The 27,388-nt window shown below is 39.2% G+C and overlaps 1 protein-coding gene across 1 annotated transcript in view; it reads left to right on the top strand.

Annotated features, from left to right (window-relative positions):
* LOC139696498 (pre-mRNA-splicing factor ATP-dependent RNA helicase PRP16-like) overlaps positions 1–27,388 on the top strand; it is an 81,273-nt gene that overhangs the window by 44,757 nt on the left and 9,128 nt on the right. Inside the window, exons 12-18 of the mRNA XM_071595286.1 lie at positions 4,904–5,050; positions 7,036–7,246; positions 8,047–8,265; positions 10,779–10,938; positions 17,407–17,557; positions 21,619–21,790; positions 24,287–24,428. Coding sequence (XP_071451387.1) covers positions 4,904–5,050; positions 7,036–7,246; positions 8,047–8,265; positions 10,779–10,938; positions 17,407–17,557; positions 21,619–21,790; positions 24,287–24,428 — 1,202 coding nt within the window. The remainder of the gene's footprint in view (positions 1–4,903; positions 5,051–7,035; positions 7,247–8,046; positions 8,266–10,778; positions 10,939–17,406; positions 17,558–21,618; positions 21,791–24,286; positions 24,429–27,388) is intronic.

The raw sequence follows: 27,388 nt of genomic DNA on the forward strand, positions 1-27,388 counted from the left end.
CACCACAAAAGACGCAGGTATACATGGAAAATGCCAGGTGACTCAGAAAAGTATCAGCTAGATTATATCCTGGTTAGAAACAGTGTGATAAATTCGCACAGCTTCCCGGGAGCGGATGCGGACTCTGACCACAATTTAGTTGTTATGAAATGTAGCATCCGTTTAAAAAAGATAAGGCAGGGGCGGCAAGTTAGAAAATGAATGTAGAAGCATTAAATGGATTTAAAAGGAAGGAGTACCAGCAGGTGGTAGAGGAAATTATGGAGGATGGTAAAGGGCTAAGTGCTATCGAAGAAAAACGGAAAAGTATCAAGAAAGGGTTATCTAAAGCCGCAAAACACACTATTGGAACCGTTTATGCGAAAAGGACCAGGAAACCATGGATATCGGATGAGATGATTACAAAGATGGATGAGCGGAGAAAATAGAAAAATGTAAATACAGAGTTAGGCAAAATGAAGTACAAAGAATTAAACAATAAATTGAGGCGGGCAACAAATAAAGCAAAAGAAGCATGGTGGAAGACCCAGTGCAAGGATATGGAAAGTCTGCAGAGGATGGGTGAAATCGGTGCACTGTACAGCAAAGTTAAATCTTTATCAGGAAGTAAAAAAGGGAGATCTATGCTAACAGTTAGAAATAAGGCGGGTAGGGTAATAGTTGACACAGGAAAGATCCAAGAGAGAAGGAAGGAGTATATAGAAGAACTGTATAGTAAAGAGCTTAGACCAACAAAGTTAGACATTGAAAAGGAACATGACGTAAAGGAAGATAGCTTAAGTCCAGGCATACTAAACAATGAGATAGAAAGGGCGTTAAGGGAGATGAAACTAAATAAGGCCGTGGGGGTAGATAGCATTCCCATGGAACTATTGAAATGCTTAGGAAAATGTGGGAGGAAGAGGCTATATGGGCTGATCCGTAGTATTTATGAGGAAGGAATCTGGCCAGAAGACTTTGTGAGATCAGTTTTAGTTCCTATTCTGATAAAGGAAAGGCTACATCATGTGAGGACTACAGGACAATGAGTTAGACATCCCACGCAGCTAAAGTTATTCTAAGGATCATAAACAAAAGGATAGAGAAAAGGGCATATGATTACTTAGGGGATGATCTGATGATGTTTGGGTTTAGGAAGGGGAGAGGTATGTGTGATGCCATTGCAGTAATGAGATTATTAATCGAGAGGAATATATAGAACACCACCCGGAGGTATTTGCCTGTTTCATAGATTTCGAAAAAGCGTTTGATAGAGTGAATTGGGAATAACTAATGCGTATATTGCAGAAAATAAGAATAGATTGAAGGGAAAGGAGGCTAATCCGCAACATGTACATGTCTCACACTGCTCAGGAGGGAGTGGGGAACGGGGAGTCTTGATGGGCAGTGTTAGGAAGAGGTGTAAGGCAGGGTTGCCCATTATCACCATTGCTTTTCAACCTGTATGTGGAGGAAATGATTAAAGAGGCATGGGAAGAACTGGAAGTAGGAATGAAAGTGGGCAGGGAATTCGTGAAATTAGTTAGGTTTGCTGATGACCAAGCTTTAGTTTGTCAGTCAGCCAAGAGGTTGGAAGCATTGCTGTGTGAATTGGAAACTCAGTGGGACAGGTATGGGATGAGATCAATATTAATAAAACAAAGGGTATGCTGTTTTCTAGAAAGAAAAAGGCTAAGGTAAACATTAAAATAGGAGGGCAAAAACTAGAGCAGGTAGAACAGTTTACGTATCTCGGAAGTGTTTTGGACCAACACGGTCAAAGTTGTAGGGGCGTAAGGAGAAGAATCGCACTAGGTAAAGAGGATTTCACAAGGAGGAGGGAGTTGATGACGGGGACATTGAATAAGGATATTAAGAAAAGACTTGTAATAACTTTGATATGGAGTATAGCCATGTACGGCGCGGAAAAGTGGTCATTGAAGCAGGAGATTGGAGGCTTTTTAAATGTGGGCATGGAGAAGAATGGAGTAGGTGAAATGGACCGAGAAGAAACCAATGAGGAAGTACTTGGTATGGTGGGCAAAGAGAGGGGTTTGTTGGGAGAAATCTTATGGAGGCAGGAAAAGTGGATGAAGGGGGTACTGACCGGCAGTGGGATGTTGAATGCTGTAATTGAGGGGAGAATGTTGGGCAAACAAGGATAGGGATGTTGGACAGGATGAAGGGAGGAAGAAAGTACTCAGAGATGAAGAGGGACCTGATATAGAGGAGGATACTAGATTTTGTGTTTTGTTAGGATTCACAAAATGTTTTAATTAATAGCTGTGTCCATCCAAAACCTACCCTTACTGGTAGATTACCTTATAATAGTAATATTTACCATTTACTCAGCTTTGCAGGAACAACATGTTTTATCAATTTTACTGTGCTATTATGCATACAAAAAAACTAATGATAACTCATAGTTATAATATCAATGTAATAATAGAGGCATAATTCTTTGGAAATCAAACTTTCTTGCATTATATTGGGATAATGGCTGCATAAATACTACCTTGATCAAAAAGTTCCCGGAATAACCACCGTGTGGCGCTCCCATCGTTCCGATTTGAGTTCTGTTTTTTTTGTTAAATTGGTACATCTGTTGTTGATATTCCCTTTAAATCTTAGTGTCATAACTTGACATTTGCAAAAGTTACGGTCGGTTTTCGGTATGTCCATCAGTGCTTCCTGCGATTTTTCCATTACTTCCTCTCGGCTGCTAAAACGCGTTCCCCGTAATGGTTTTTTAACTCGATTGAACAGAAAGAAGTCACAGGGAGCCAAATCAGGTGAATTCGGTGGCTGTTGGATGGTATTTGTTGCATTTTTCGTCAAAAAATTACGAATAATGATAGCACTGTGCGACGGTGCGTTATCATGGTGCAAAATCCACGAGTTTTCTGCCCACATTTCTGGTCTCTTTCGGCGAATTGCTTCACGCAAACGTCTCATAACGCCCAAATAATACTCTTTGTTTACTGTCTGGCCTTCTGGCAAAAATTCATGATGCACTACACCGTTGTAATCCATGAAAACCGTCAGCATTGCCTTCTTTTTTGACTGAAAACGACGTGGTTTTTTTGGTCTCGGCTCATTTGGTGAACGCCATTCACTTGCCTGATGTCTGGATTGCGTGTCGTACTCATAAACCCACGTCTCGTCTCCAGTAATGATCCTTTTGATGAATGTGGGATCGGATTCAGCCTCGCAAATCATGTCTTTTGCGACGTCAACACGGTCTCTTTTTTGCATGAAATTGAGGTCTTTTGGAACCAACTTTGCTGCTACACGACGGAAACCCAAATCATTAACCACAATGTCTTGGGCGGATCTATAGGCAATGTTCAAGTCTTCCGCTATTTCTCTGATGGTTAATTTGCGGTTATTGACCAACATTTCTTTTACTTTATCAATTTTTTCACCGACCTTCGATGTCGATGGTCTGCCACTGCGTTCATCATCTTCGATTGACTCACGACCACTTCTGAACCGCTCGTGCCACTGGTAAACGACCGTTTTTTTTAGAGAATCGTTGCCGAAACACTTTTCCAACATTTCCAACGTCCGTGCGCCACTAAATCCGTTTTTTACGCAAAATTTAATACAAGTTCGTTGTTGCAAATTTAAATCCATTTCTGCAATTGTAAAAAATCGCCAACACACACAGAGATAGATGTACTCTTGGCTACGTAACTTTTGCAAATGTCAAGTTATGACACTAAGATTTAAAGGGAATATCAACAACAGATGTACCAATTTAACAAAAAAAACAGAACTCAAATCGGAACCATGGGAGCGCCACACGGTGGTTATTCCGGGAACTTTTTGATCAAGGTAGTATACTATACTTGAGAATGGGGAGCATTCTGTGATACTTCCAAAATGAGGTGGCCACCCTGGGTGATATGATATGCATTGAAGAGCAAAGATGATCGCTAGAGTCGACAGTATGTGGAGTATGGAGCAAGGGCTGCTGGAGGCTCGCCTGAGAAATGTGAGAAGCTTGTTAAAATGATGTAGATGTATGCATTGAGACATGATAGCCATCTAAGCCAAATTCATCACGTTAATAACACTAAGCCTGTCTTACATCAAATGAGATTGGTTTCTTAATTTATGGCTTCGCTTAATCTGAATTATAGAATGTTTGCAAGTGAATCAAGGGAGATTCTAATAATAAAAAACTATGGCAGTATTCCGAGGCATTTCGAAGCAATGAGGTTGAGGTTCTCCTCAATGAACCCAGGAATTACTCCTTAGCAATGACATAACGAATGATTGATATTCTAAAGACCCCTATCTCAGTTCAATGGAGGCATAGATTCAATGGCGGGTCAACAAAATAATAGTTACTCCTCTGCCGCACAAAACAATATCTCCACAGTTCCATAATGACTTTCTCGCATAACTGAAGCATAACAAATGAAACAGTTAAATAGAAATGTCAAATTAATAATTAATTTTAAATAACATAATAGCCACAGGAGATGCATTATTTTGTTTTTTCCTATAAATAAATAGAGGAATTCAATTTATTGTACTTGGCAGCAAAAATTATAAATAATAATAATAATTAAAAGTTTATCCGCTCATGTTTTTTGCTTGAACCATGTTTATGATAAATTTATTACATTAAAATTTGTTTCAAATGATCAATCGCGATAAAAATTTTAATTCATATTTACTTCTTTGTTGATTCTCAATTTGTCTCCGAATCATCTTTTGTGATTATTATAGTAGTCTGATTCATAATTACGTTCTTTAGAAATAAAACAGATCAAATATAATTTTTTTTTACAAAGTCAGTACTTGTGTTTGTGAATGTGTGAATGATTGTGAGACTGTTTTCAGTGAACATATTCTAATTTATTAAATTGGAACTTGAGCGTGACTTTTATCTCCTTTTTCTCTTTTATTACAGAAAACGATCATAAAGTACATGACAGATGGTATTTTATTGAGAGAATCTCTTCGAGAGCCAGATCTTGACAATTACAGTGCTATAATCATGGACGAAGCCCATGAAAGATCTCTCAGCACTGATGTCCTTTTTGGGTTGTTACGTGAGGTAAGACTTTTGTTAGATGCTCATTTATTCTATTTAATGATCTGGATGTTTCATAGGTATTTACTTTCTCACCTTTTAATTCAAACATTAAAATATATGAAAAACTCACCCATGCAGCTTCTTGCAAACTAACCAACAGATAAAAATAAACTTTTTATCTGTTGACTAAAATGAAGAGGGTAGTAGAGTAAAGGCTCTCTATTGAGTCACCCACCAGGCCAAAGGAAGAGAGGCGATCATTGTATGAGTGTGGTTGTGCAATTGAAGTGGCTGCCATCCATGCATGAGAATATTCATCAAACTTCTATGAAAAGACAGGCAACAGGCAACGTTTTGAGTACCCAGGTTCCAGCATTTGTTATAGCACAGTTATATTAAAATACCAGCGTCGACCAGAAATTAGTACCTGTTTTGGATTAAAAAAATAACTACGACATATATTCTTGAAAAAAAAATGTTAATCAGTGGCTTAATGAGCAACTTTTTGCATTATGAGTGACATGGGAGGAGAGGGGAATTCCCAGAATGATTGCACTCCAGCAACCTCAGTTTGAGGTTTAGCACTCGTTCCACAAACATCCTAAGTGTCGTTGATGATTTCACATTTTTTCCAAACTTGTGTCCAGACATATTGTTTGTGATTATTTGGTGCCAAGTTAAATATTATTTTGTGCAAAGTTTTAAAAAATGTCCCCCCGAAGAAAGATCAGCAAGAACACAGCCATAAGAGAACAAACATATCAGTAGAAATGAAAAGTAAAATCATTGAAAATCAGGAAGAAGGTGTGAGCATGGCCTATCTAGCGCACGATGCACTACAATTGGTCAATGTCAACGATTTCTACTCTCCTCAAGAACAAAATGAAGGAGATGGATGCATCAAAGGGGGTGGCAAGATCTTTGCAATGGTTACTTATTCATAATGATATTGAAAGGTTGCTCCTCATATGTATAAATACATGGTGACCCCATGAAAAAGAACATCCTTTGTGAGGAGGCGACAGTGTTTTGCGCAACATGCTTTGTGAGGCATGGTGAAGAAGCGAGCCCTGAATTAAAGGCAACCATTAGACATCGAAATTGCACGTGTTGCTAGGTTCAGAAATAGTTTATGCCTTTATGGTAAACTATCGACAGATGCTTGTCAGAGAAGCATGGATTCTCACTGACAGTAGTAGGGGTCCAAATTAGTGTTATTAATGCATAAAATTTTTTATAAGATCTTCAGGTAAAATAAATGAAGTTATGGCACATATATTAATGATTTTCTTACCATATCCTGGACATAATGCTTTGCCTTTAAATATATCTTGTCATGATTTTTAATTTTTTTCTTTGTCGTACTCTGGATCAGAAACAGTGAGTATCTTGCATTCACTTTACTTATTGGATGTGTCAAGTCGCAAAGAATCCATTGTACTCTAATTAGGTAACCATATCATCATTAGAAAAAACTTAAAGCTGAAAGACCAATATAAACTCCAGTAAAATTGCATTAGATGAGTCATATCTACAGATATTTTTAGCCCAATCTTTGATAAAAGCAGTTAAACTAATGTGGAAATTTAAGTGGCATTTTTTTCTGAGGGCTGTGCTTTAAATCTATTTTCAGTGAAATGTGGATATGCTCTAAATGAATGAAGTGTGCTAAAAAAGTGTGAAGTCTGTGCTAAAAAAAGACTTTAAATGAAGAAATGTGAGCTGTTGACTATTAATTTGAAAAAAGATTTGGTCATTGTGTTTACCAAAGAAATTTTGGTTCACTTATGTCAATCCTATTATTTTCTACATTAGATGTTGTGAATAATTATAATATAAAGACATTTTGAAGCAATTATAAATTAGAATAAATTTTTGTAATTGTATGATTCTCATTGTGAGATGGAAAAAGTTTTAAATTGGACTTGGAAAAAAATATATGTTGATGCAAGTATTTTCCAAACAAAATCACATATTTAAATTAGCGAATGTCAAATTATTTACAGGTGGTTGCTCGCAGACATGACTTGAAACTTATTGTAACATCTGCCACAATGGATGCCGGGAAATTTTCTGCCTTCTTTGGAAATGTTCCGACATTCTCAATTCCTGGTCGTACTTTTCCTGTCGAAGTTTTGTTTGCACGAAATGCAGTGGAGGACTATGTTGATTCTGCTGTAAAGCAAGCCCTACAAATCCACCTGCAGCCCAATTCAGGTGATAATTTCTCTGTTATTTCATAGTCTTAATCTTTGGGCATGTGGTAATATATTTATTTTTCTGTTTCTGTGGTTATATTACATTAGTTTAAAGGTGCCTCTAATGCAAAATTAAACTCCTAACCATTTTAATTCATTTATAAAATGCTATTTTGCCGTAATAAATTGCTCAAGCGATTAGCCAAAGGCAAATTCATTCCATTGCCCAATCCAACACAGCATCAATCTTTAGGTGATAGCATGGAGAGGGGTGTCAGAATAATGTTTTATGCTGTGCACAGTGCAGTGTGCTGATACTTATGAAATCTTGTAGTACTGGTTGCCAAATTGTGCACCATGACTGCTTGTGAATACATTTATTTTTCTTGGTAGTGTACTTTTGAAGATGGTTTTGAAGAGGTTTTGGATCTATTCAAACTGAACTCTGCCTTGCCCAATAAGATGAAACATGGCACTCCTCAATACAATAACCCCTTCTTCAATCCTCCATACTTCCTACCCCCATTCGTTTAGCCCAACATGCATATCCTTTTCCTCTCCCTGCCTGCCTGCGGCATTTAGACAAGGGGCCACAGTGCCACGATTAAGGTATTGAAGTCACACTTCCACCTGGGCCCAAATTTGCTTAAATTTGGTGATCTCGCAGGAACCGGTAGGTCATTGTGACCCAGTCTGACCCTGATCTTAACCGTAGTATGGACAAGTATTGTAAATGATTTCAAGAAATTATGGCTGAGTTTCAACTGTGTAGTTATAAATAAATGATTCACACTTCAATTTTGTTCTTTTTTCTTTCAGGTGACCTCCTTGTTTTTATGCCAGGTCAAGAAGATATTGAAGTAACGTGTGAAGTTTTGGCCGAGCGCTTGGGAGAGATAGATAATGCACCTCAGCTGTCTGTACTTCCGATATATTCTCAGTTGCCGTCAGATCTTCAAGCGAAAATATTTCATCGTGAAGCTGATGGGTTGAGAAAGTGTGTTGTTGCCACAAATATAGCCGAGACTTCACTGACAGGTTTGTCTTTTCCTGATGTTTTCATTATTTGATTACAGGAGCTGTTTTTCTTTCGCCCAGTTACCTCCGTTATTTCATTGAAAAAACATGTAGTAATCAGCATGCAGTCAAAAGAGTACAAATCACAAATTTGTTATAATGTTAGGAAATACTTAGAGGTGGGATGAATTTCAAAAACTCTCAAATCTGTATCCTAGAAGGTTCCCAAATCCCTGCTCCTGAACACCTTATCATGACTTTCTCAAGTCTATCATGTAACAATAACATAACATAAAAGAAAAGAAATAATTGCTGTATTTCCTGGCCCGTAAGATGCATCAGTGAATAGAATGCACCCTGATACTTCAGGTCAAGATTTAAGAAAAATACTTGTCGGGCAGAAAAGATCAAATTATTTTTATGGTAACACTGTTGCTTACATTAATATTTCAAACATTTGTAATAATGGCAATAATTTTGTCTGATGCAGGAAAAAATACGTGATAGTAACTATTTTTCCCACAAATAGGCTTGCGTATAATAGGTCGAAGTTTTACCTGTTATACCCAAATTGGCCTATTAGAAACAGGCTGAGTATAGCTCATTTTGGAGTAACAGTAGTTCATCTTGTGGGCCGAGAAATATGGTAAGTTTTTAATCAAAACAGAATTTGAAATTATTTTGAGTTGAAAACATATTGAAATAATTTACTTTTCACAAACACATCTATATTAATTAAGAGATAATATATAAAACTTATGTGAAAGCCTCATGGATTTGAATAATAATGTGTATCAGGATAGCACTGGCAAACAAAAGCAAAAATACAGAAACACACAAATGAGAAGTGAAACTCGCATGTATTCCAAATTTTTGGTGGCGCTATCATCTTTCTGAAGGGATGGAAGGAAAAGAGTTGAGTTTTTGTTCGCTGGTGCTATCTAGATACACATTGCTTTATTAATTAAGGGGATATACATGAAAATCAATTAATGAAGTACTTAATCAAAACTAGAATCTTTTTCATTTTCTAAAAATAATTCTAGTGTGTTACAAATTGAGTGTAGTACAAATATTGGAGTTTCAGTTCAATTGTTTTGCATTTTTTCGATACCTTTTTATATTAAATCAAATGCAGAGGTAGGAAGTATATTTTAAGAGTTAACAAAGGTAATAAGTAAGCATAGAACACTGCTTTCTTTGTAGAAATTTAGAGAAAATAAAAACTTTTTTATACAGAGTCCATAAATTTACTGGCTTAAGCTGTGCTGGTGGGAGCAATGATAATTGCTTTGAATAAGGCCACCTGTGCCAGCCAAATAGGTCAAAGGTTAGGATCCAGGTGGAAGATACTCCACACAGCGTCTGTTCCTTAGTAAGGCAGCTGCGAAGGTATCTGACCCCAGTGGGGTGGCCATTGAGTGATGGTGTCACCTTAAAAACACTATTGAGGGAGGCAAGGGGGAAACCACCTCAACTATCGCAAGACTTAAAGGCTAGATGCTAAAATTAAAATGAATCCTGGTAGCTACGGAACTATGCCAAATAGGCTCTGTGCTGTGCCCAGCAGGGGGAGAGACAAGACTTCCACGGTCATAATCTCATCAAATCCTAGCAAAGAGTACCAAGCAGTACAAAAGACACAGAAGAGGACTGAATTAGTTAGAATAGGAATTTGGAATGTTAGGGCAATGTTGAAGACAGGATAATTACAGAATATGAAGCAAGAGATGGAAAGAGGAAATAAAAATATTTTAGGTCTGTGCGAAGTGAGATGGAAGGATAGCGGTGATTACTTGAGTGATAGTTATAGAATAATATAAAGCGAAGGGGATGAGGGCCAACGAGGGGTAGCCATTATATTGGATAAAAAGGCAGGAAGAAGCATAGTCAACATAGAGTAAGCAACTGATAGATTAATATTAGGGGAGTAAATGGAGAGAAATCAATAGGTCTTCAGGAGACTGCGATCAATCACAATGAACACTTGGTTTAGACACCACAAAAGGCGTTGGTATATATGGAAAATGTCTGGGGATCCAGAGAGACTTTATAATGGTTAGACACAGACATAGGAACGGCAAAATCAATTTGCACACCTTTCTGGGAGTGGTTGTGGACTCAGATCACATTGTAGTAATAATGAAATGTACTCTCCAATTCAAAAAGATAAAATAGGGCAGATGGTTTAGGAGATGGAATTTGGAAACTTTAACAGGAATGATAAAGAGGGAGTGTCCATAGATTACAGACGAAATGATTCGGAAGATATATGGGAAAAGTGAATGGAAGCATATAAACACAAGAGTTAGGTAAAATGCATGTAAGCAGTTCATTTGCAAATGTATGCTTTCAATTGAATCAATAGTTATATTTTTCAATTAATGCAAGAAATTCATTATGCAAAATTGCTACTTTTTCTTCTCTTTATGGTAAAGTGATCGTAATAGTGGGAATGTTTCCTGTCCAATTTATAGTATGCTTTTGATTAAATATTTAGGCACTCATGAATGACCTTTGTTTGTATTTTTCAGTGGATGGAATAATGTATGTTGTTGACTCTGGTTATTGCAAACTCAAAGTGTACAATCCTCGCATTGGCATGGATGCGCTCCAGATTTATCCAATAAGCCAAGCGAATGCTAACCAGAGGTCTGGGAGAGCTGGAAGGACTGGCCCAGGGCTGTGTTATAGGTGAGCCCATGAAATAAGTTGGAAGGATATGCATATAGTTGATGAACGTATTGTTTTTGTTTTTCTTCTAAATATTGAATTGGTTGTAGTGTACTGGGTCAGGGTGGATATTTGGAGGATCAGGGCACTCACTCCACTCCACTGCACTCCCAAATCCCGACTAGCCTGGCACAATGCATCCTCAAACCCCAATTTAAAATAAACCACTGTATAGCTTTTCATGCTTCCTTCCTCCCTTAATGCCACTTAAAATGTCGATTCCTTTCAAGCCGGCAGCCATCACCTCCATTCCTGGAACTTCCTCCCTTTCCAACCATTTAATTTCATCCAAATCCATCTCTCAAATGCCAATGCAGATTTCATTCTTGTTACTGGTAGCCTACTGATTGAGGTAGAGTTTGGATTGACAAAGACAATGATGATCATTCCCATGCTTCTAATAGCAAAATCAAAACCCAACATCCTACTCCACAACAAGCTCCTCTTCATCTCCGTGTACTCCCCTCTTCCCTTCATTCCATCCGTATTCTATGCCTACCTGCCTCTTCCTTGTTTGACTAACATTCTCCCCTCCATTACAGTCTTCAACATCCCACTGCCGATCAATACGCCCTTCATCCACTTTTCCCATCTCTTTACCGTTTCTTTCAACATTCCCCTCACCTCACCAACCATACTTAGTCATTTGTTTTCCTTTCTCTCCACTTCGCCTTCCCCATCCTTATTCACCCCCACACTTCAAAAGCCTCCATTCTACGTCTATCATCCTGCTTCAACGACCATGTTTCCGCGCCATTAGCAACTATGCTGCTCCATGCCCAAGTTTTGACGTGTGTCATTTTATCATCCACGTTCAACTTAACCTATCCTTTAGGAATTGATGACAGGGACATCAAAGCTCTGCACATCCCCAATGCATTCTATCCCCTCAGAACCTTTTCTGGTATCATAAATACCTTTTTACCCTTTATTTGCATCTCTAATAATGCGAGTGTATTTTCCTCTCTTCTACGTTAACAATCCTGTATCTCTCTCTGTGTAGTGTCCCACTTCATTATAACTCTGTACTCTCTCTCCTCACACTTCTCTTTCCTCCATGGCTCTCCTGCCCTATTGATTTCTCGCCTCACTTTATTGTGTTGATCTTTGTTCTGCATAATTCCTTGTTCATTTTTTTCCACTTCCTCTTCTTATCCATCTCTCTAATCATTTCCTCAGTAATCCATGGCTTTGTAACCCTTTTTTCATTTGCCATTCCTATTTTTTTAATTTGTTGCCTCCATGATTCCTTGTTTGAGATGTCCCCATCTTTCTTCCACTCCACCTTATCCCTCACCCCCACTCAGGATTTCGTCAACTGCCTCTTGCCACTCCTCCCTTTTCCCCTCGCTTGTCATCTACTCTCTTTTGTCTTTTACTCCTCCCCTTACTTATTCCCTTAAATTAAACATTTAACCTCATGAGTGGTTAATTGTGATTGCAGTCCACATCTGCTCCTGGGAAATCATTTAAGTTAATCCAAGTATTTCTAAATCTTTGTCTAATTGTAATATAGTCTAACCGATATCTACCTGTCTTACAGCATTTTCCAAGTGTGTCTAAGGTGTTGTTTAAACCAGGTCTAGATATAATTAAGCCACCTATCTCACTACACTATATTTTTCTCCCCTTTGTCATTCCTGTCTCTTAAACTGTACTCTTGTACCTCACTCCTGTTTCTCCCACTCCCACCACCGCATTGCAATCCCCCATTAATATCACGTGTTTTCTTCCAGGTACATTTGCAATCATTTTGTCAATAGGTAGTGTATATTATCGTTGTTTCTCCCTATGACTGCTTGTGGGCATGTACCCCTGGGTTGCCTCTAGATTGACTGGATCTCCTCTCATATTCATTAGTAATATTCAATCATTCACCTGTTACTTGTTCACCGCCCTTCATTTTGATTCCACTATCAATATCATGCCTATCCCATGTCTACTCTTTCACCTGCCGCTCTGTATTATTCCATAACTCATGCTCCAGTAATCTCCTCTATCTTTTCATCTCACTTTGCCCAAGCCTAATGCCTATGTGATGCCTGTTCAAAAAGTATCACGACTTTTCTGTTTTTACAAAAATTATTTATTTATTCATGAATATCTATTTTGTCCTCTTCAAAGTAATCCCCATTAGATATTATACACTTGTGCCAACATTTTTTCCAATCTTCAAAGCACTTCGAAAAATCATTTTTTGTGATCTTGTTCAACTCCTTCAATGCAGTCTTTATCTCGTCAATCGTAGCGTTGTGTCGTCCTCTCATGGGCCTCTTCAATTTCGGGAACAAGGAAAAGTCACTGGGGGCCAGGCCTGGAGAATACGGTGGCTGCGGCATCATTGGTGTGTTGTTTTTGGCCAAAAATTTGCACAAAAGCAACTATATGTGAGCAGGTGCGTTGTCATGGTGCAAAAGCTAATTTTTGTTCTTCCACAAATCCGGGCGTTTGTGGCGCATTGCTTGGCGAAAATTGCACACAACTTGCAGGTAATATTCCTTATTTACCGCTCTACCCTCTGGCAAGGACTCATGATGCATCACGCCCCTGCAATCCAAGAAAACTGTAAGCAAAACTTTCACATTTGACCAAACTTGGCGTGCTTTTTTCGGTCTTGGCTCGTGCTGAAGCTTCCATTGGGATGATTTAGCTTAAGTTTACCCATCATAACCATAAACCTATGATTTGTCACCAGTTATGACCCTCTGGAGCAAATTTGGGTCTGACCCCTCATTAGCAATGTTAATGTGTTGCGGTTTTTGGTCGAAATTGAGCAATTTTGGTACGAATTTCACGGTGACCTGGTTCATGTCCAAATCTTTGGTTAAATTGAATGGCACGAGCCAATCCATATTGTTTAGGTCCTCAGCACTCAGTCACTCTAACGGTGATTCGTTGATTGGCCAATACTATTTTCTTCACTTAATCAATGTTTCCGTCTATTGTTGATGTGCTCGGGCATCCGGTATGCTCTTTTTCATTCACATCTCCTCGGCCCTCTGAGAACATTTTGTGCCATCGATAAATGTTGCTTTGGTTTTCACACAAAAGTTGATACAGATTCTTTGATCCATTTTTTGGAAAAGGCTAAAATTGAAGACAAGCCAAAACACGTCCAAGCAAAACAGCTGTCAGCAATTAACTGAACATTCAAAATGGCCAAACTTTTTGGCATAAGTGAGAGACATAAGTACCAACATAATGCCACAAAAAAATCAAAAATCAAATAAAGGTAACCCATGGAAATTAATATTTCGCGATACTTTTTGGACAGATCTCGTATACCCCCCCTCCATCTCTTGAATGGTATTTCCCAACTTCACTGTCTCCAGCGCTATCCTATCATTCCAAATCCCTTATTTAGTGGTGGTGCTCCCGTTCTTAGTCTTTCGGAATTTGGTCCTTCGGTCCAGGGAGAGAGTTGGAACATCCGAGAAGATAGCCAGAGTCCTAAAAAAACATGACGTGGTGACAAGATTTAACTGCACCAAGAAAATAGCCGACGCTCTCCCTGGACCGAAGGACCAAATTCCGAAAGACTTATATGAAGGGGTCTACCAAGTACCCTGTTCATGTGGGAAAGCCTACATCGGGGAAACATGCCGCTCATTGAAAGTTCGGATAAAGGAACACCTCCGGGCAACCACAAAAAAGCAGTTTCACCTGTTGGCCATTTCAGAACACCAATGGAGTGAACCCGGTCACGAGATTTCATTCCAAAAAGCAAACATCATAGCCAAGGAGAGTAGATACTACCCGCGTTTAATTAGGGAAGCAACTGAGATCACAAAAAACCCGGAGAACATTAACAGGGATGAAGGCTACCATCTCTACAACGCGTGGAAGAGAGTTCTCCGGGAACGGACCAATCAGGGAGCAGCCACTAGACGGGACCACCTATATAAGGGTGGCAAAATTCCGAGTCCCTCATCTTCAACCTGAAGATGCCGAATGCAACTTCAGCGAAACTGTTGTCTGAATCAAACAACGACGTGGTGAAACCCGACAATGCAGAGTACTTCAAACCACCGCCGCGAAAACGTACGCAGCCATATAGTTCACATTAGTGTTTGTCATTCATTGTCATGATTCAATGTAATGGATTGCTTACCATTTAATTTTATCAATAAATGATATCATTATTGAGTATGATATCAAGATTTGCTGGCTTTGGTGGTGGCGGGGTAATGTTCTCGTCAGCCATTCCAAGTGTTCGATTCCCACCTGAGTGGGTTTTCTTCCACCTAGGGCTTGGGTGTTTGGAATCATCGTCATTGTTTTCACTCAGCTACTCTTGCAACCCCTCAGCTGACTTAAAGACTAAAGCTTGATCGTCAGCAATCCAACTGATTTTATCTGAGACCTGTGCAAGTTGTGGATAAGTCTCCTATCCCACCAATCTACTCCTGTTTTCTTCAATGTGTTCATTAACTGCCCAATTTACTGCATCATTTTGATGAGACAGACTGAGAAATTCCATTGCGCATAACAGTTTGGAGACAAATATTTATAAAATTGAAGGATCGATGCTGCTTCCGGGAATTACTGTTGTGTAGGTTGATTGTTTGATAATTTGTATGCCCCCAGTCCTGGAGGCATCTTCGGCTCAAAGTGATCTGCTTTGCAATTTGCCCGCTATATATAGGAGATGCTGGCTGGCCCGGAGTACTCGGATTGGCTCTTTCTTGGTGGCCAGTAGGAATCACCCTTTTCCACATGGAAGTTGTCACGGAAGCCACTCGATTTTGTGTAAATTCATTTTGAAGGCCGGGTGACACTTGTTGTTTTGAGATAACTAGTTTCAATGCATTGATGTTATCATTAGGTACTCCTTTTTTGAACATAAATGTGGTATATACCCTGTAAGAGTTAAGTTTGGAACGTAGTTGGGGTTCAATTGAGGTGAGAAATTAGATTTAACTCGCAGAACCTTTGACCCCTAAGGCCTGCTGCCAGATGTAGTCTTTCAAAATGTGTTATTTGCATTCATAACCCTGCAGGTAAGAAATTTGGAATAGTAGCTAAAAAATAAAACAGTAGCATAGGAATTTCCACATATTTGGAGGAAGGCAAAGGAGGGAATAGGAGGGTAAAAACTAGAGCGGGTTGAACAGTTAACTTATCTCAGAAGTGGTTTTGACTATACTGGTGTATGTAGCGGGGGTATAAGGAGAAGAATTGCATTAAGGAAAGAATGTTCCTCAAGGAGAAGGGAGTTGAAGATAGGGACATTGAGTGATGTTAAGAAAAGGCTCATAAAAACTTTGATATGGAGCATAGCTATGTATGGCACGGAAACGTGGTAATTGAAGCGGGTGGGCAGATTGGAGGCTTTTGAAATGTGGGTGTAGGGAAGAATGGAGAAGGTGAAATGGACCGAGAAGAAAACAAATGAGGAAGTACTTGGTATGGTGGACGAAGAGAGGGTTTTGTTGGAAGAAAGCAGAAGGAGGCAGGAAAAATGGATCTGAAGCATATTGAAGAGTGTGATAGAGAGGAGAGCATTAGGCAAATGAGGAAATGGCTGGAATAGGATAGGGATGTTGGATGGGATGAAGGGAGGAAGGAAGTATATGGAGTTGAAGATGGACTTGTAGAGTAGGATGATGGGTGGTGTTTTGTAGGTAGAGGTGGATAAAGAATGAGTGGGAGAGGGATGGATGCCATTAGGGTGAGAACAGATAGGGTCGAGGGAAGGTAGGGATTGCCATTGGCAAGGTGGCTGGGTGAAGTAGGTGTGAGGAGGGAAGGAGAGGGGTCGACTGGTGGATGGGTGGGCGTTAAATACCTGAAATGATTGGAAATATGCTAGAATACCTAGACAATCCAATGTTGTTATAAGAATAAAATGCTCACAAACTACATAGTCAGTGTGATAGTTATAAGATGTTAGTTGATTTTATAGCTTAATATCAATGGTTCAAAATAGTCTTACCATGAAGTGGAGCAAATTTACGTCTATAAAATTAATCCCACATTAGTCAGTCCTGTTATTTGTGCACCAGGGCTGCCTCTAATGAAGGCCCTTCGAGCTTAGTACGTCTGGTTATCTCAACTTTGAGTCAAGTTCTTAAATTGAAATTTGAATTGTTTTCAAAATTATTAAACAATGGTTTTTTTAAATGTTTATCTCTCTTTTCCCAATGTTTTTGATGAACTAGTTTTATATTAATATAAAAACTGATCATTATGGAAAAATCTGGAAGGCAAATTTTTCTAAGATGATGTCAATAGTTTAATCTACTTGCATTTATTTCACAGATACTGTTCATTTCAGCTATTAATTTGTTGAATGGAGGTGTAAAGTAGCTTGGATTCAGGCCATTTGAAGAAAATTAGTGTTAAATACCCCCGTTTTTATTTTTTCTATGTAAACTAGATATCTGATGAAATGTGGCAATTAATAATTTATGCTTTATTCCTAAATAGGTTGTATACTGAACGACAGTACAAAGATGAGTTGCTTGTCACAACTGTACCTGAAATACAAAGGACCAACTTAGCCAATACCGTGCTTTTGCTCAAATCATTAGGTGTCCAGGATCTTCTCCAGTTCCACTTCATGGATCCTCCTCCTCAGGTTATTTGAAAATGCTCTCCTATTACTGATTTAATAGTATATATATACTAGTATGATTTAACTAGTGTATATGTGTGTGTGTGTATATATATATATATATATATATATAATATATATATATATATATATATATATATATATATTATATATATATACATATATATAAATAATATATATATATATATATTATATACATTTATATTATATATATATATATATATTATACATCTATATATATTATATATATGTATATATATATATATACATATATAAAACCATAAACTAAGTAATCAACCTGAAGGTCGGTTTAGTGGGTGATGGTAGAGTTCACCCAGTACTAAGCCCGACGGCGTGTGAAATTCACACGCCGTCGTGTGCCGGTTATGGTTTCCCAGGAAGACCTGTTACCCGAAAAATCGCATCGCTTGGGTAAAGCTGCAGGTGCCCAGAGTGCCTTGCCTGGGAATCGAACCTGGGACCCTCCGGTCAGCAGTCCAATGCTCTACCCACTGCACTATCCCGACCCACACACATATACAGAACACACGCACATACACCCACACACACACACACACACCACACACAAAATGGATGGGGAAAATGTAGAGGGTGATAGGGGTGGAAGGGGGATGAAAATATATTCGGAGCAGGGTAATTAGTGCCTGATATTGATTCCTGGCCAATTCCAGGACTCCAAGAGCCAGGTGAAGGATTGCTCTAATGTTTTCAGTTTCAGAGGAGGATCAGAGGGTGGGAGGAATGCTATGATGGATACACTATAGCATTTATCAAAGGGAGTGTTGTGTTCGGAGGCGTGTTTGGGGATAGGGAGCATATCAATTAAGGAAGAGTTTTTGCACGAGGCTCGGTGGTTATTGATTCTGATATTGAGGGGTGTGGTGGTCTGCCCAATATAATAGGCAGGGCAAAGTTGGCACTTCAGAAGGTACACTACATTGCTAGATGTGCAAGTAGAGGAGGGAATTGGTGGGAGAGAGTTAAAAAGCGGGTGGGAGAGGGATGGGATTTTGGTTTTGAAAATAGGGCATGTTTTGCATGTAAGTTTATTGCATGCCATGGGAGCGGTTTTGGGACGGGGTGGGGATTTAACGAGTGGATTGGTAGATTTGAGGAGATCGGATAGGTTGGCGGGGTGTTTGAAAGTAACAGGGACATTTGGGAAAAAGGTTGGCGGTGGCATTATGATTTTTGAGGATAGGGTAGAGGTCTTTTAGGATTGATCGTATAGATTCTAAGCCCGGGAAGTATGTGGTGCAAATTGAAAGAGGGTGGGGTTCCGCGGCGGAGGAAAGTTTGGGAGTGTACGCATGTTTTACACTCCAAAACCTTCCTCCGCCACGGAACCCCACCCACTTTCAATTTGCACCACATACTTCCCAGGCTTAGAATATCCTTTCCTCCAGTCCCTAAATCCTCGACCCAACCTATCTCCTACCGAATCCACAGAACTAAAGAGGCTAATTAAGGATCCTAACATCATCATTACTTCCGCAGACAAAGGTTCAACGGTTGTTGTCTTAAACAGTGCTCTAGTGCTAAGTGTTATACATTATTATTCACATCCGTGAGACTTTCAAAAAGTGTTATATATATATATATATATATATATATATATATATATATAATTCATTGGGAAGGCAGGAAATGATAAAGAGTTAAGGAAAAACGAAGGAAACAGTGGTGAAGGAAAGAGAACAGAACACTCACGGCGACGATGCGATGGCAGACAAACAGGAACAGACGGCACGAATATAAATATAAATATATATATATATATATATATATATATATATATATATATATATATATATATATATATATATATATATATATATTCCTCTCGATTAATAATCTCATTACTGCAATGGCATCACGCGTGAGTAAACATTTGCCATACTCTCTCTACTTTTTTTTATGATCCTGAGAACAACTTTAGCTGCGTAAGATATCAAACTTATTGGTCTGTAGTCCTCACATGATGTAGCCTTTACCTTTTTCGGAATAGGAACTAAAACTGATCTCACAAAGTCTTCCGGCCGGATTCCTTCCTCATAAATACTACAAATCAACCCATATAGCCTCCTCCTCCCACATTTTCCTAAACATTTCAATAGTTCCGCGGGATTGTTATCCACCCCCATGGCCTTATTTAGTTTCATCTCCCTTAATGCCCTTCTTATCATTGAGTACACCTGGACCTAAGCTATCTTCCTCTACGCCATCTATGTCTAACTTTGTTGGTCTAAGCTCTTTACTATACAGTTCTTCTATATACTCCATCCATCTCTCTTGGATATTTCCTGCTTCAACTATTACCTTACCTGCCTTATCTATAACTGTTAGTATTGATCTCCCTTTCTTATTTCCCGAAAAAGATTTAACTTTGCTGTACAGCGCATTGTCTTTTGCGGCTTTAGACAACCCTTTCTTGATACTTTCCCATTTTTCTTCGATAGTACTTAGCTGTTTACCATCCTCCATAATTTCCTTTACCGCCTGTTTGTATTCCTTCCTTTTCAAACCATTTAATGCTTTTAAATTCCATTTTCTAACTCGCCGCCCCTGCCTTATCTTTTTGAAACGGACGCTACATTTCATAACAACTAAATTGTGGTCAGAGTTCAGTATAAAATATATATATACACAATTCAGAGTCAGGTATAAAATATATATATACACAAATTATTTAATTAGTAATTATGTTCATCCGAAAATCTACCTTAACCGGTAGATTACCTAATAATAATAATAATAATATATACGTATATTATAATTATAGATACGTAATTATATATATGTATATATATATATATATATATACATGCTTACATGCATTTGTTTCATTCATAATTGTTCACAGTTCTACATTTCAAGTTCTGAAAGGGAAATTGTGTTTTTGCACACTTGATTATGAAATAAATTTTGTAAAATAATTTCCCTTTTTCATCTCAAGTTGTCGTCTTATGACTCAGGTGTGCCATCCATGAGTGAAAAATTAAATATTTTGTTATTAGATCTTTCCAAATTTTTTTTTTTGCCTGCCTAACCTTCATTACAATCCTTAGCTAACATTGCAAATTCTGGAGTGACTCATTTATAAGTATTTTAATTTAGAAGCTGATTGAGAAGGCACACTTTTTTAATTTTTTTTCTTCTTTGGCTCATCATCAACTGTTCTACTCATTACTGTAGACGAACGTATTGCCATGCAAGCCATTTTAGGAATGGCTATGCATCAATGGTTAACTCATGGAAAACGGAGCGCTTTTATCCCATTATGAATCAGTTATACCCAATAACAATTGAAACCTTTCGTTTATGAGTATCTGAAAATATAAAGGATCCTAACTGTTGAAAGGCCTACAAAGTTCCTCTTGTTAGAATTGTCAAAATGAGTTTTAAGATGTTGCATTTGATATTCAGATTTGCCAAATGATGCAAGAGAGAATGCTAGCATTGCAAGATAGTTGATAGGCCTGCTTTTCCAAAGCTATTTCTTTTTTAAAGCTTCAGAAAAAGTAGCTATCTTTGTCCTATAAAATGGCTTTAATATGCATGCATATTTCAGTTACCATGAAAAATGTGATCGCTTCATTGGTTTTGGTCATATATCTTCAGTAATCCCCTCTAAAACTCATTGAAAAGCCTCTGTAAATAATCATCGTAGAGTTGGACCCTGATTGCTAGCCATGCCCAAACATGATTCATTGAATTTTAAATTATTTCTAAATGAGTGGAACAGCAAGAGTGCCAACATTTAGAGGAGAATATTATTTATTGATTAGGTGCATTCATTTCTATGGTTCATAGATTCAAAACTATTGCTAATTAAATGACATAATACTACGGAAGCCATATCTCAAATAATTCTCTCTTTTATTTACATGAAAGTCATGGTTAACATTCGATTGAACACTATAAAAAAAATCACGTTTATTTACTCCTGAATATCCATCTCTTCAAATAATTTATTTAGAAGAACCCAATTTAGTTTAATTAATGGTAAATATTTTGTTCAAATGCAATGAATGCTATTGTAGGACAACATCTTGAACTCCCTGTATCAGCTGTGGATTTTGGGTGCCTTGGACAACACTGGAAACTTGACTCCATTGGGGAGGCAGATGGCTGAGTTCCCTCTGGACCCTCCCCTCTGCCAAATGCTCATAGTCTCCTGTGAAATGGGATGCAGTGCGGACATACTTATCATTGGTAAGTGGATTTCAGCTCCAGGAAGGCATTATTTGTCAATTTCACTCTGCTGGCGGTCCCAGTTGTGGGAGGAGAAATGAGAACAATGATGATTATACGAGGGTCATCCGGAAAGTAGTACCCGTTCGTGCCGCATGAAGTGCTGACGACGCGAGTAGCCGCTGGACGAGGTCAGATAGCTTCAGTGGCTTGTCTGCCTTCTCTGAGCCAAGTTGCGTGACGCTAGCATTGCCTGTGTTGTTTCTGTGATTGTTTACAATGTTTAAAAAAATTGAGAACGCCGCCAGTTGTGAAGTGAGGGCAGTGATTAAATTCCTCAATGCAAGAAACGTTCGCCCATGTGATATTCATCGCCAATTAAAGGAGGTGTATGGAGACAATGTAATGGACGAGTCGTCTGTTCGGCGGTGGTGTCGCAACTTCAACATGGGGAGGGGGAACACACACGACGATGAGCGTTCGGGGAGACCGTCTGTCATTACAGACCAACTGGTGAGCTCAGTTGACGAATTCGTGAGGAACGATCGGCGCGTCACAATTGATGACATCTGTGAGCATTTTCCCAATGTTTCTCGAACAATTGTTCATGAAATTGTTAAACACCATCTGCATTATGCAAAAATTTGTGCAAGATGGGTCCCTCGCAAGCTTACAGATGAGCACAAAACCAAGCGTATGGCTGCAGCACTGACGTTTTTGGGACGTTATTCTGATGAAGGAGACTCTTTCTTGACTCGCATAATTACTGGTGACGAAACATGGGTTTGTTATGCATCACCTGAGAGTAAACGACAGTCAATGGAGTGGCATCATGCTCATTCACCAAACAAACCAAAAAAATTCAAGACAGTTCTGTCCACCAGGAAACTCATGGCAACCATTTTCTGGGATCGACGAGGTGTATTGCTTATTGATTTTATGGCCCGTGGAGACACTATTAATGCCAATGCGTATTGTGAAACATTAAAGAAATTACGGCGGGCAATACAAAATCGGCGGCGAGGTCTATTGTCTACTGGTGTCATTCTCGTTCATGACAATGCCAGGCCTCATGCAGCTGGGATAACACAAAAACTTTTGCAGCAATTCAAATGGGAAACTTTCGACCATCCACCGTATAGCCCGGACTTGGCCCCTTCAGATTTTCATCTCTTTACAAAGCTTAAAGACTTTTTGGCAGGAAAAAGATTTGACAGCGATGAAGAACTTAAAGAAGGAGTGACCCTGTATCTCAATGAGCTGGCGGCGAAGGACTATGCAGCAGGAATACAGAAACTTGTCACACGTTATGACAAATGCCTTAATTTGCTTGGAGATTATGTTGAGAAGTAGTTTAAAGTATCCTCTTTCAAATAAAATTTTTTATGTTTGTTAATATTTACTTTTGTGTCTTTATTTCACGAACGGGTACTACTTTCCGGATGACCCTCGTATTATTTACCCAAGGATTGGTGTACAGCAGAAGTATGGGACAAGTCATAAAAAACTAGGCATTCAGAGAAGCTTTTATGTGTGGAGAAAAAAATGTGCATATTTATCATAGGACACCTACATAGGTTATATTTTGCACTTACGTGTCATATTTTGTCACTCATAAATTCAGGCACTCTGTGATAATAATTTTCCCCAATTAGCATCTGGTAAAAACCTCTATAGTCCAAAAGTCATGTGTATGTTGGTATAATATTGCTCTGCTCCCTGTTAGTCTTAATTTACAGGGATAAAAATGTTTACTCCCCTGAAGGCATAGGACTGTTGTTAATAAGACTATAGGGCTTGAATTATGTTAAGATATTGTGGATGAGAGGGGAGGAGGTGATTCATTACATTTCCTTGAGGAGGGTGTGGCAGGCAAGGACTGGAGTGAAATTTAATTATTGCGCTGTTTTCATGATTGCGTATTGCGAAAGAATTCTAATTATCCTTGATCACTATGGAACACTTAGCAAATGATGACCTTGATGACTTTTGATGGTGACTTTTTGAATTATTTAATCATTTATTGCCTGCTAATACGGTTTGTGAATGTGTATTCCATTTCACTGCGTCATGCATTCTAATACAACCCAAATAATAAAAATAAGTTGATCTTCATGGTGATGTACTTTGTTTCATAACTGAAACATAGATAATTGTAGTGAATGATGCACATATAATATCAATCAGGAAAAAATGTTGATGTTGACTGAGGTGTTGTTCTTCATTGCATCAGTACTAAGTTTGGAGCATTTGGAGCAAAATAAGTTGTAGGATAATCACGCTTTAATGTGGTAAGGTATTTCTCTGCCGATTTGCTATTTTTTTCTGTTGTGTATCATTTCTCTTAAAATACTTCCTCCTGGTACAGAAAAATTAATGTTTGGGCCATATTAGATCCCTTGAATGTGTTTTATATGTTGAATGCCATGGTAAATTGTATTTACTTGTAGATTGTATGTTGTGTTTGTTTTATAAGGTCTAATATCTGATAATTTGAGTGAAATTGTTTTTTTCCAGTGTCCATGTTGTCTGTTCCATCAATTTTCTATCGCCCAAAAGGCCGGGAAGAAGAGGCTGATTCTGTGCGTGAAAAATTTCAAGTTCCAGAGTCTGATCATTTGACTTACCTCAATGTTTATAATCAATGGAGGACGAATAAGTAAGTGCTTGTCTGTTGAACTCGTAAGTGGGCCATTGGGTAAATCAAACTAGTGCATTATTTATGTTGATGGTCGGTACTCTAGGTCAGATGCACGCACAATCACAGCAAATTGTTCAAAGCATTTCTGTTTTTTGAATGTTAGTGTCATCAAATGGTGACTTAAAAACATATTAAGAGTAAGGTTTGAATGGGGTTTAAACTCCAAATACATATTAGGAAACATATTTGGATGGATGCAAGAGATCAGCGGATATCAATAGAGAAAAAATATGATTTGTTAGGCATCAGGACCTCTCTCAAGTGCTGTGACTAGTGAGCTAATGTGCCAAGTGCCAGCAAGTGTGGTTTGGATCCTTGGGAGGGGAATGGCGGTTGGGGTATAAGCGGGGCACCGTGAAGGGGCGATGAGTGGGACTGCCGAAAGGGCAGGATTTCGAGTGAGGGCAGGGAACAGGGAGAGAGAGAGCCGATTCGAGCATTGGGTCGACTTTGGAAAGGAGTGTTGGAGGGGAGGGAGATGTGGGGAAATGTCAATTCGTGCTAATGGATGCATGATGAAGCATGGACGTGTGGAAGAGATGGATGAAGACACCGTCTCAGGCATTACTTAGTGGAAGCATTTCATAGTAAAAGAACAAAGACTAACTTTGCGATTCCCACTGGACTTTTTATTTTTCTTGACCATGGTTTTGTTGCAACGAGTTAAAAGAAGACAGGATTATGATAAAGTGAGAAGGAGAGCACATTTTCTTCTAAGACAAACCAGTCACGCAGACAGGACTAAGCAAGTGACTGGCAAAGGACAATTATTGACAAAGGATTGCTAATGCATGTTCACATTCATCGTATCTGCCCTCATTCAAATGATGCAGCGTAGATAGTCAGTGATTCATTTGCTGCATAGTAAAACTATGTGTTTGTTAGCCTTAAAGGGGAATATGGAATTCTCAGGGCTAATGAATGGCTGGGAAACCATAATTGGAAAGTGCAGATGGTGTAGAAATGTTTAAATTAAAATATTAATTGCTATTGAATACTTTTGATTGTGTCATCAAAACTAAAAATTTTGAAGAAAACACAGATATTTCTAGGTTGTATTTTTTAAAAAGCAGCATTTCAAAGTTAAAAAGCATTTAATTATCTTTTTGGTTGTTATTTTATTGAAATTTTGAGGAGCCGGGAAGGGAAAGAGAGAGAATAGCATGGGCAATCCAGAAAACAGATAATCAAAAGTTTATTGTGCATTGTTTTAATAAGGGATTGTGCGGATGTTAGGTATGTGTTGGTAAGGTTAATATATTACTCATGAATAAAATTACAGAGAAGAATGATGTGGTAATGGCTCCTTGCATTTCCTCCTTGTCCTCCCTCCTTGGTGGGGAGGCCAGTGAGAGAGTAGCATTGTGACCTGCAGTCCATTAGGTAAAACGCCTTTTGCCTACCACTCCAATATTCCCAACGGGAGCTGCTGCATCATCAATAGGAATGCAAACGTCCCCAGGCATGATGCAAAAGCTGCCAACATCCTCCAACATCCTCCAACATGAGGCATCAGTGCCATGAAAACCTGTCTTCCAAACTGTCGGAGGCTATAGATGGAGAAAGTGAAGCAGCACAACCTAATCCAGGAGTGATGGACTTGGTGAAGGAAGGGAATAAGCCCTCAAATTGGAGGTGGCAAAGGCTGAAAGAAGGTCTAAGAAAGAGTGTGCGGAGAAGGAAATGCACCAAGGGAAACGAATGGTGTGCTGCAATTGTAGGCCGTGGACGGTGATACGAGGTGAGGAGAATTGGAGAGGAGGGGAATGGTGTGCATGGCAAAGGGGAGAGGGATGAAGAGGGGCTGGCTGAAATGAAGCGAACAAAAGAGGTGAAGGGAACATGGGATTCTGCAGGGGAAGTTGGTTGGATGGAGATCCACGTGGGATAGTGAAGAAGAAAGTGAAGTGGGGCTGACTGACTGAGGGCAAAAGGGGCTGTGGGAGGAAGAGAGATTGATGAGGCCTCAAGCAAGGGATGAGAGGACATGACATGATGCAAACAGCGATGGATCGGGAGGGATGGAGGCAGAAATATCATTTGAAGGGAGAGGGGAAAGAGAGATTTGATGATGGAGAGGGAGGCAGGCAAATGAGGGAATGGCTCAAGGTATGTGCATGAGTGGTGAAGAAGTGGGATGTGCACTTGGCAAGATGAAGGGCTGTGGCTGCAGAGCAGGTGGACTTTGGAGTGGGGCTGGGATCGATGGGCTATGGGAGGATTTGATCGGAGCGCAGTGGGAGCAGGGCAGCATGTGAGGTGGAAGGGGCGTGCACCAATCTATGGAGGGGTGATGAAAGAGGGCCACCATAGAGGAATGAAACTGGTGTCACGTGCGGTGAAGATATTGGGAAGGGTGATCACGGCACGGCGGAGACGGCCATGGTTGAGTAAAAGTACGGTTCTGTGCCGGAGAGGGGAGGAGGAGTAGATTTAATGAGTGCTCTTAGGCATGATTGAAAATGTAGCTTGCAGATCTACGCATGGATTTTATAAATGTTGAGAAGGCATGATATATATGTTTCCCGGCAAGAGGTGCGAGTGTGCCAGAAAAATCTTTGAGGGTGGTGAGGAATTGGCACTTGCAGGAGGAATATGCAAGGATCTGAGAACTAAGTCAGTAGTGTCGGTGAAACTGTAGGGTTTTGCATAGCATTTGGGCTGCATCAGGGATCAGCTTTCAGCCCACGCATCTTCGATCAGGCCATGGGTGTGTTGGTGAGGATATATGGAGCAGGGTGCCATGTGGCTTGCTGTTTGAAGGTGGCAGATAGTTCTCTGCGAAGAGAGCAGAGGAAAACTGTAAGAGAAGCTGGAAGAATGAAGAATATTGTTGGAAAAGATAGGAATGAGGAATAGCAGAGTGAAAATGCAATGTACATGTATGGCTTTGGAAAATGAGGAGGGCATCCTCAGTT

This window comes from Hetaerina americana, unplaced genomic scaffold (genome assembly GCF_022747635.1).
Source record: "Hetaerina americana unplaced genomic scaffold, ioHetAmer1.1.p SCAF_7, whole genome shotgun sequence".
Classification (NCBI taxonomy): Eukaryota; Metazoa; Arthropoda; class Insecta; order Odonata; family Calopterygidae; genus Hetaerina; species Hetaerina americana.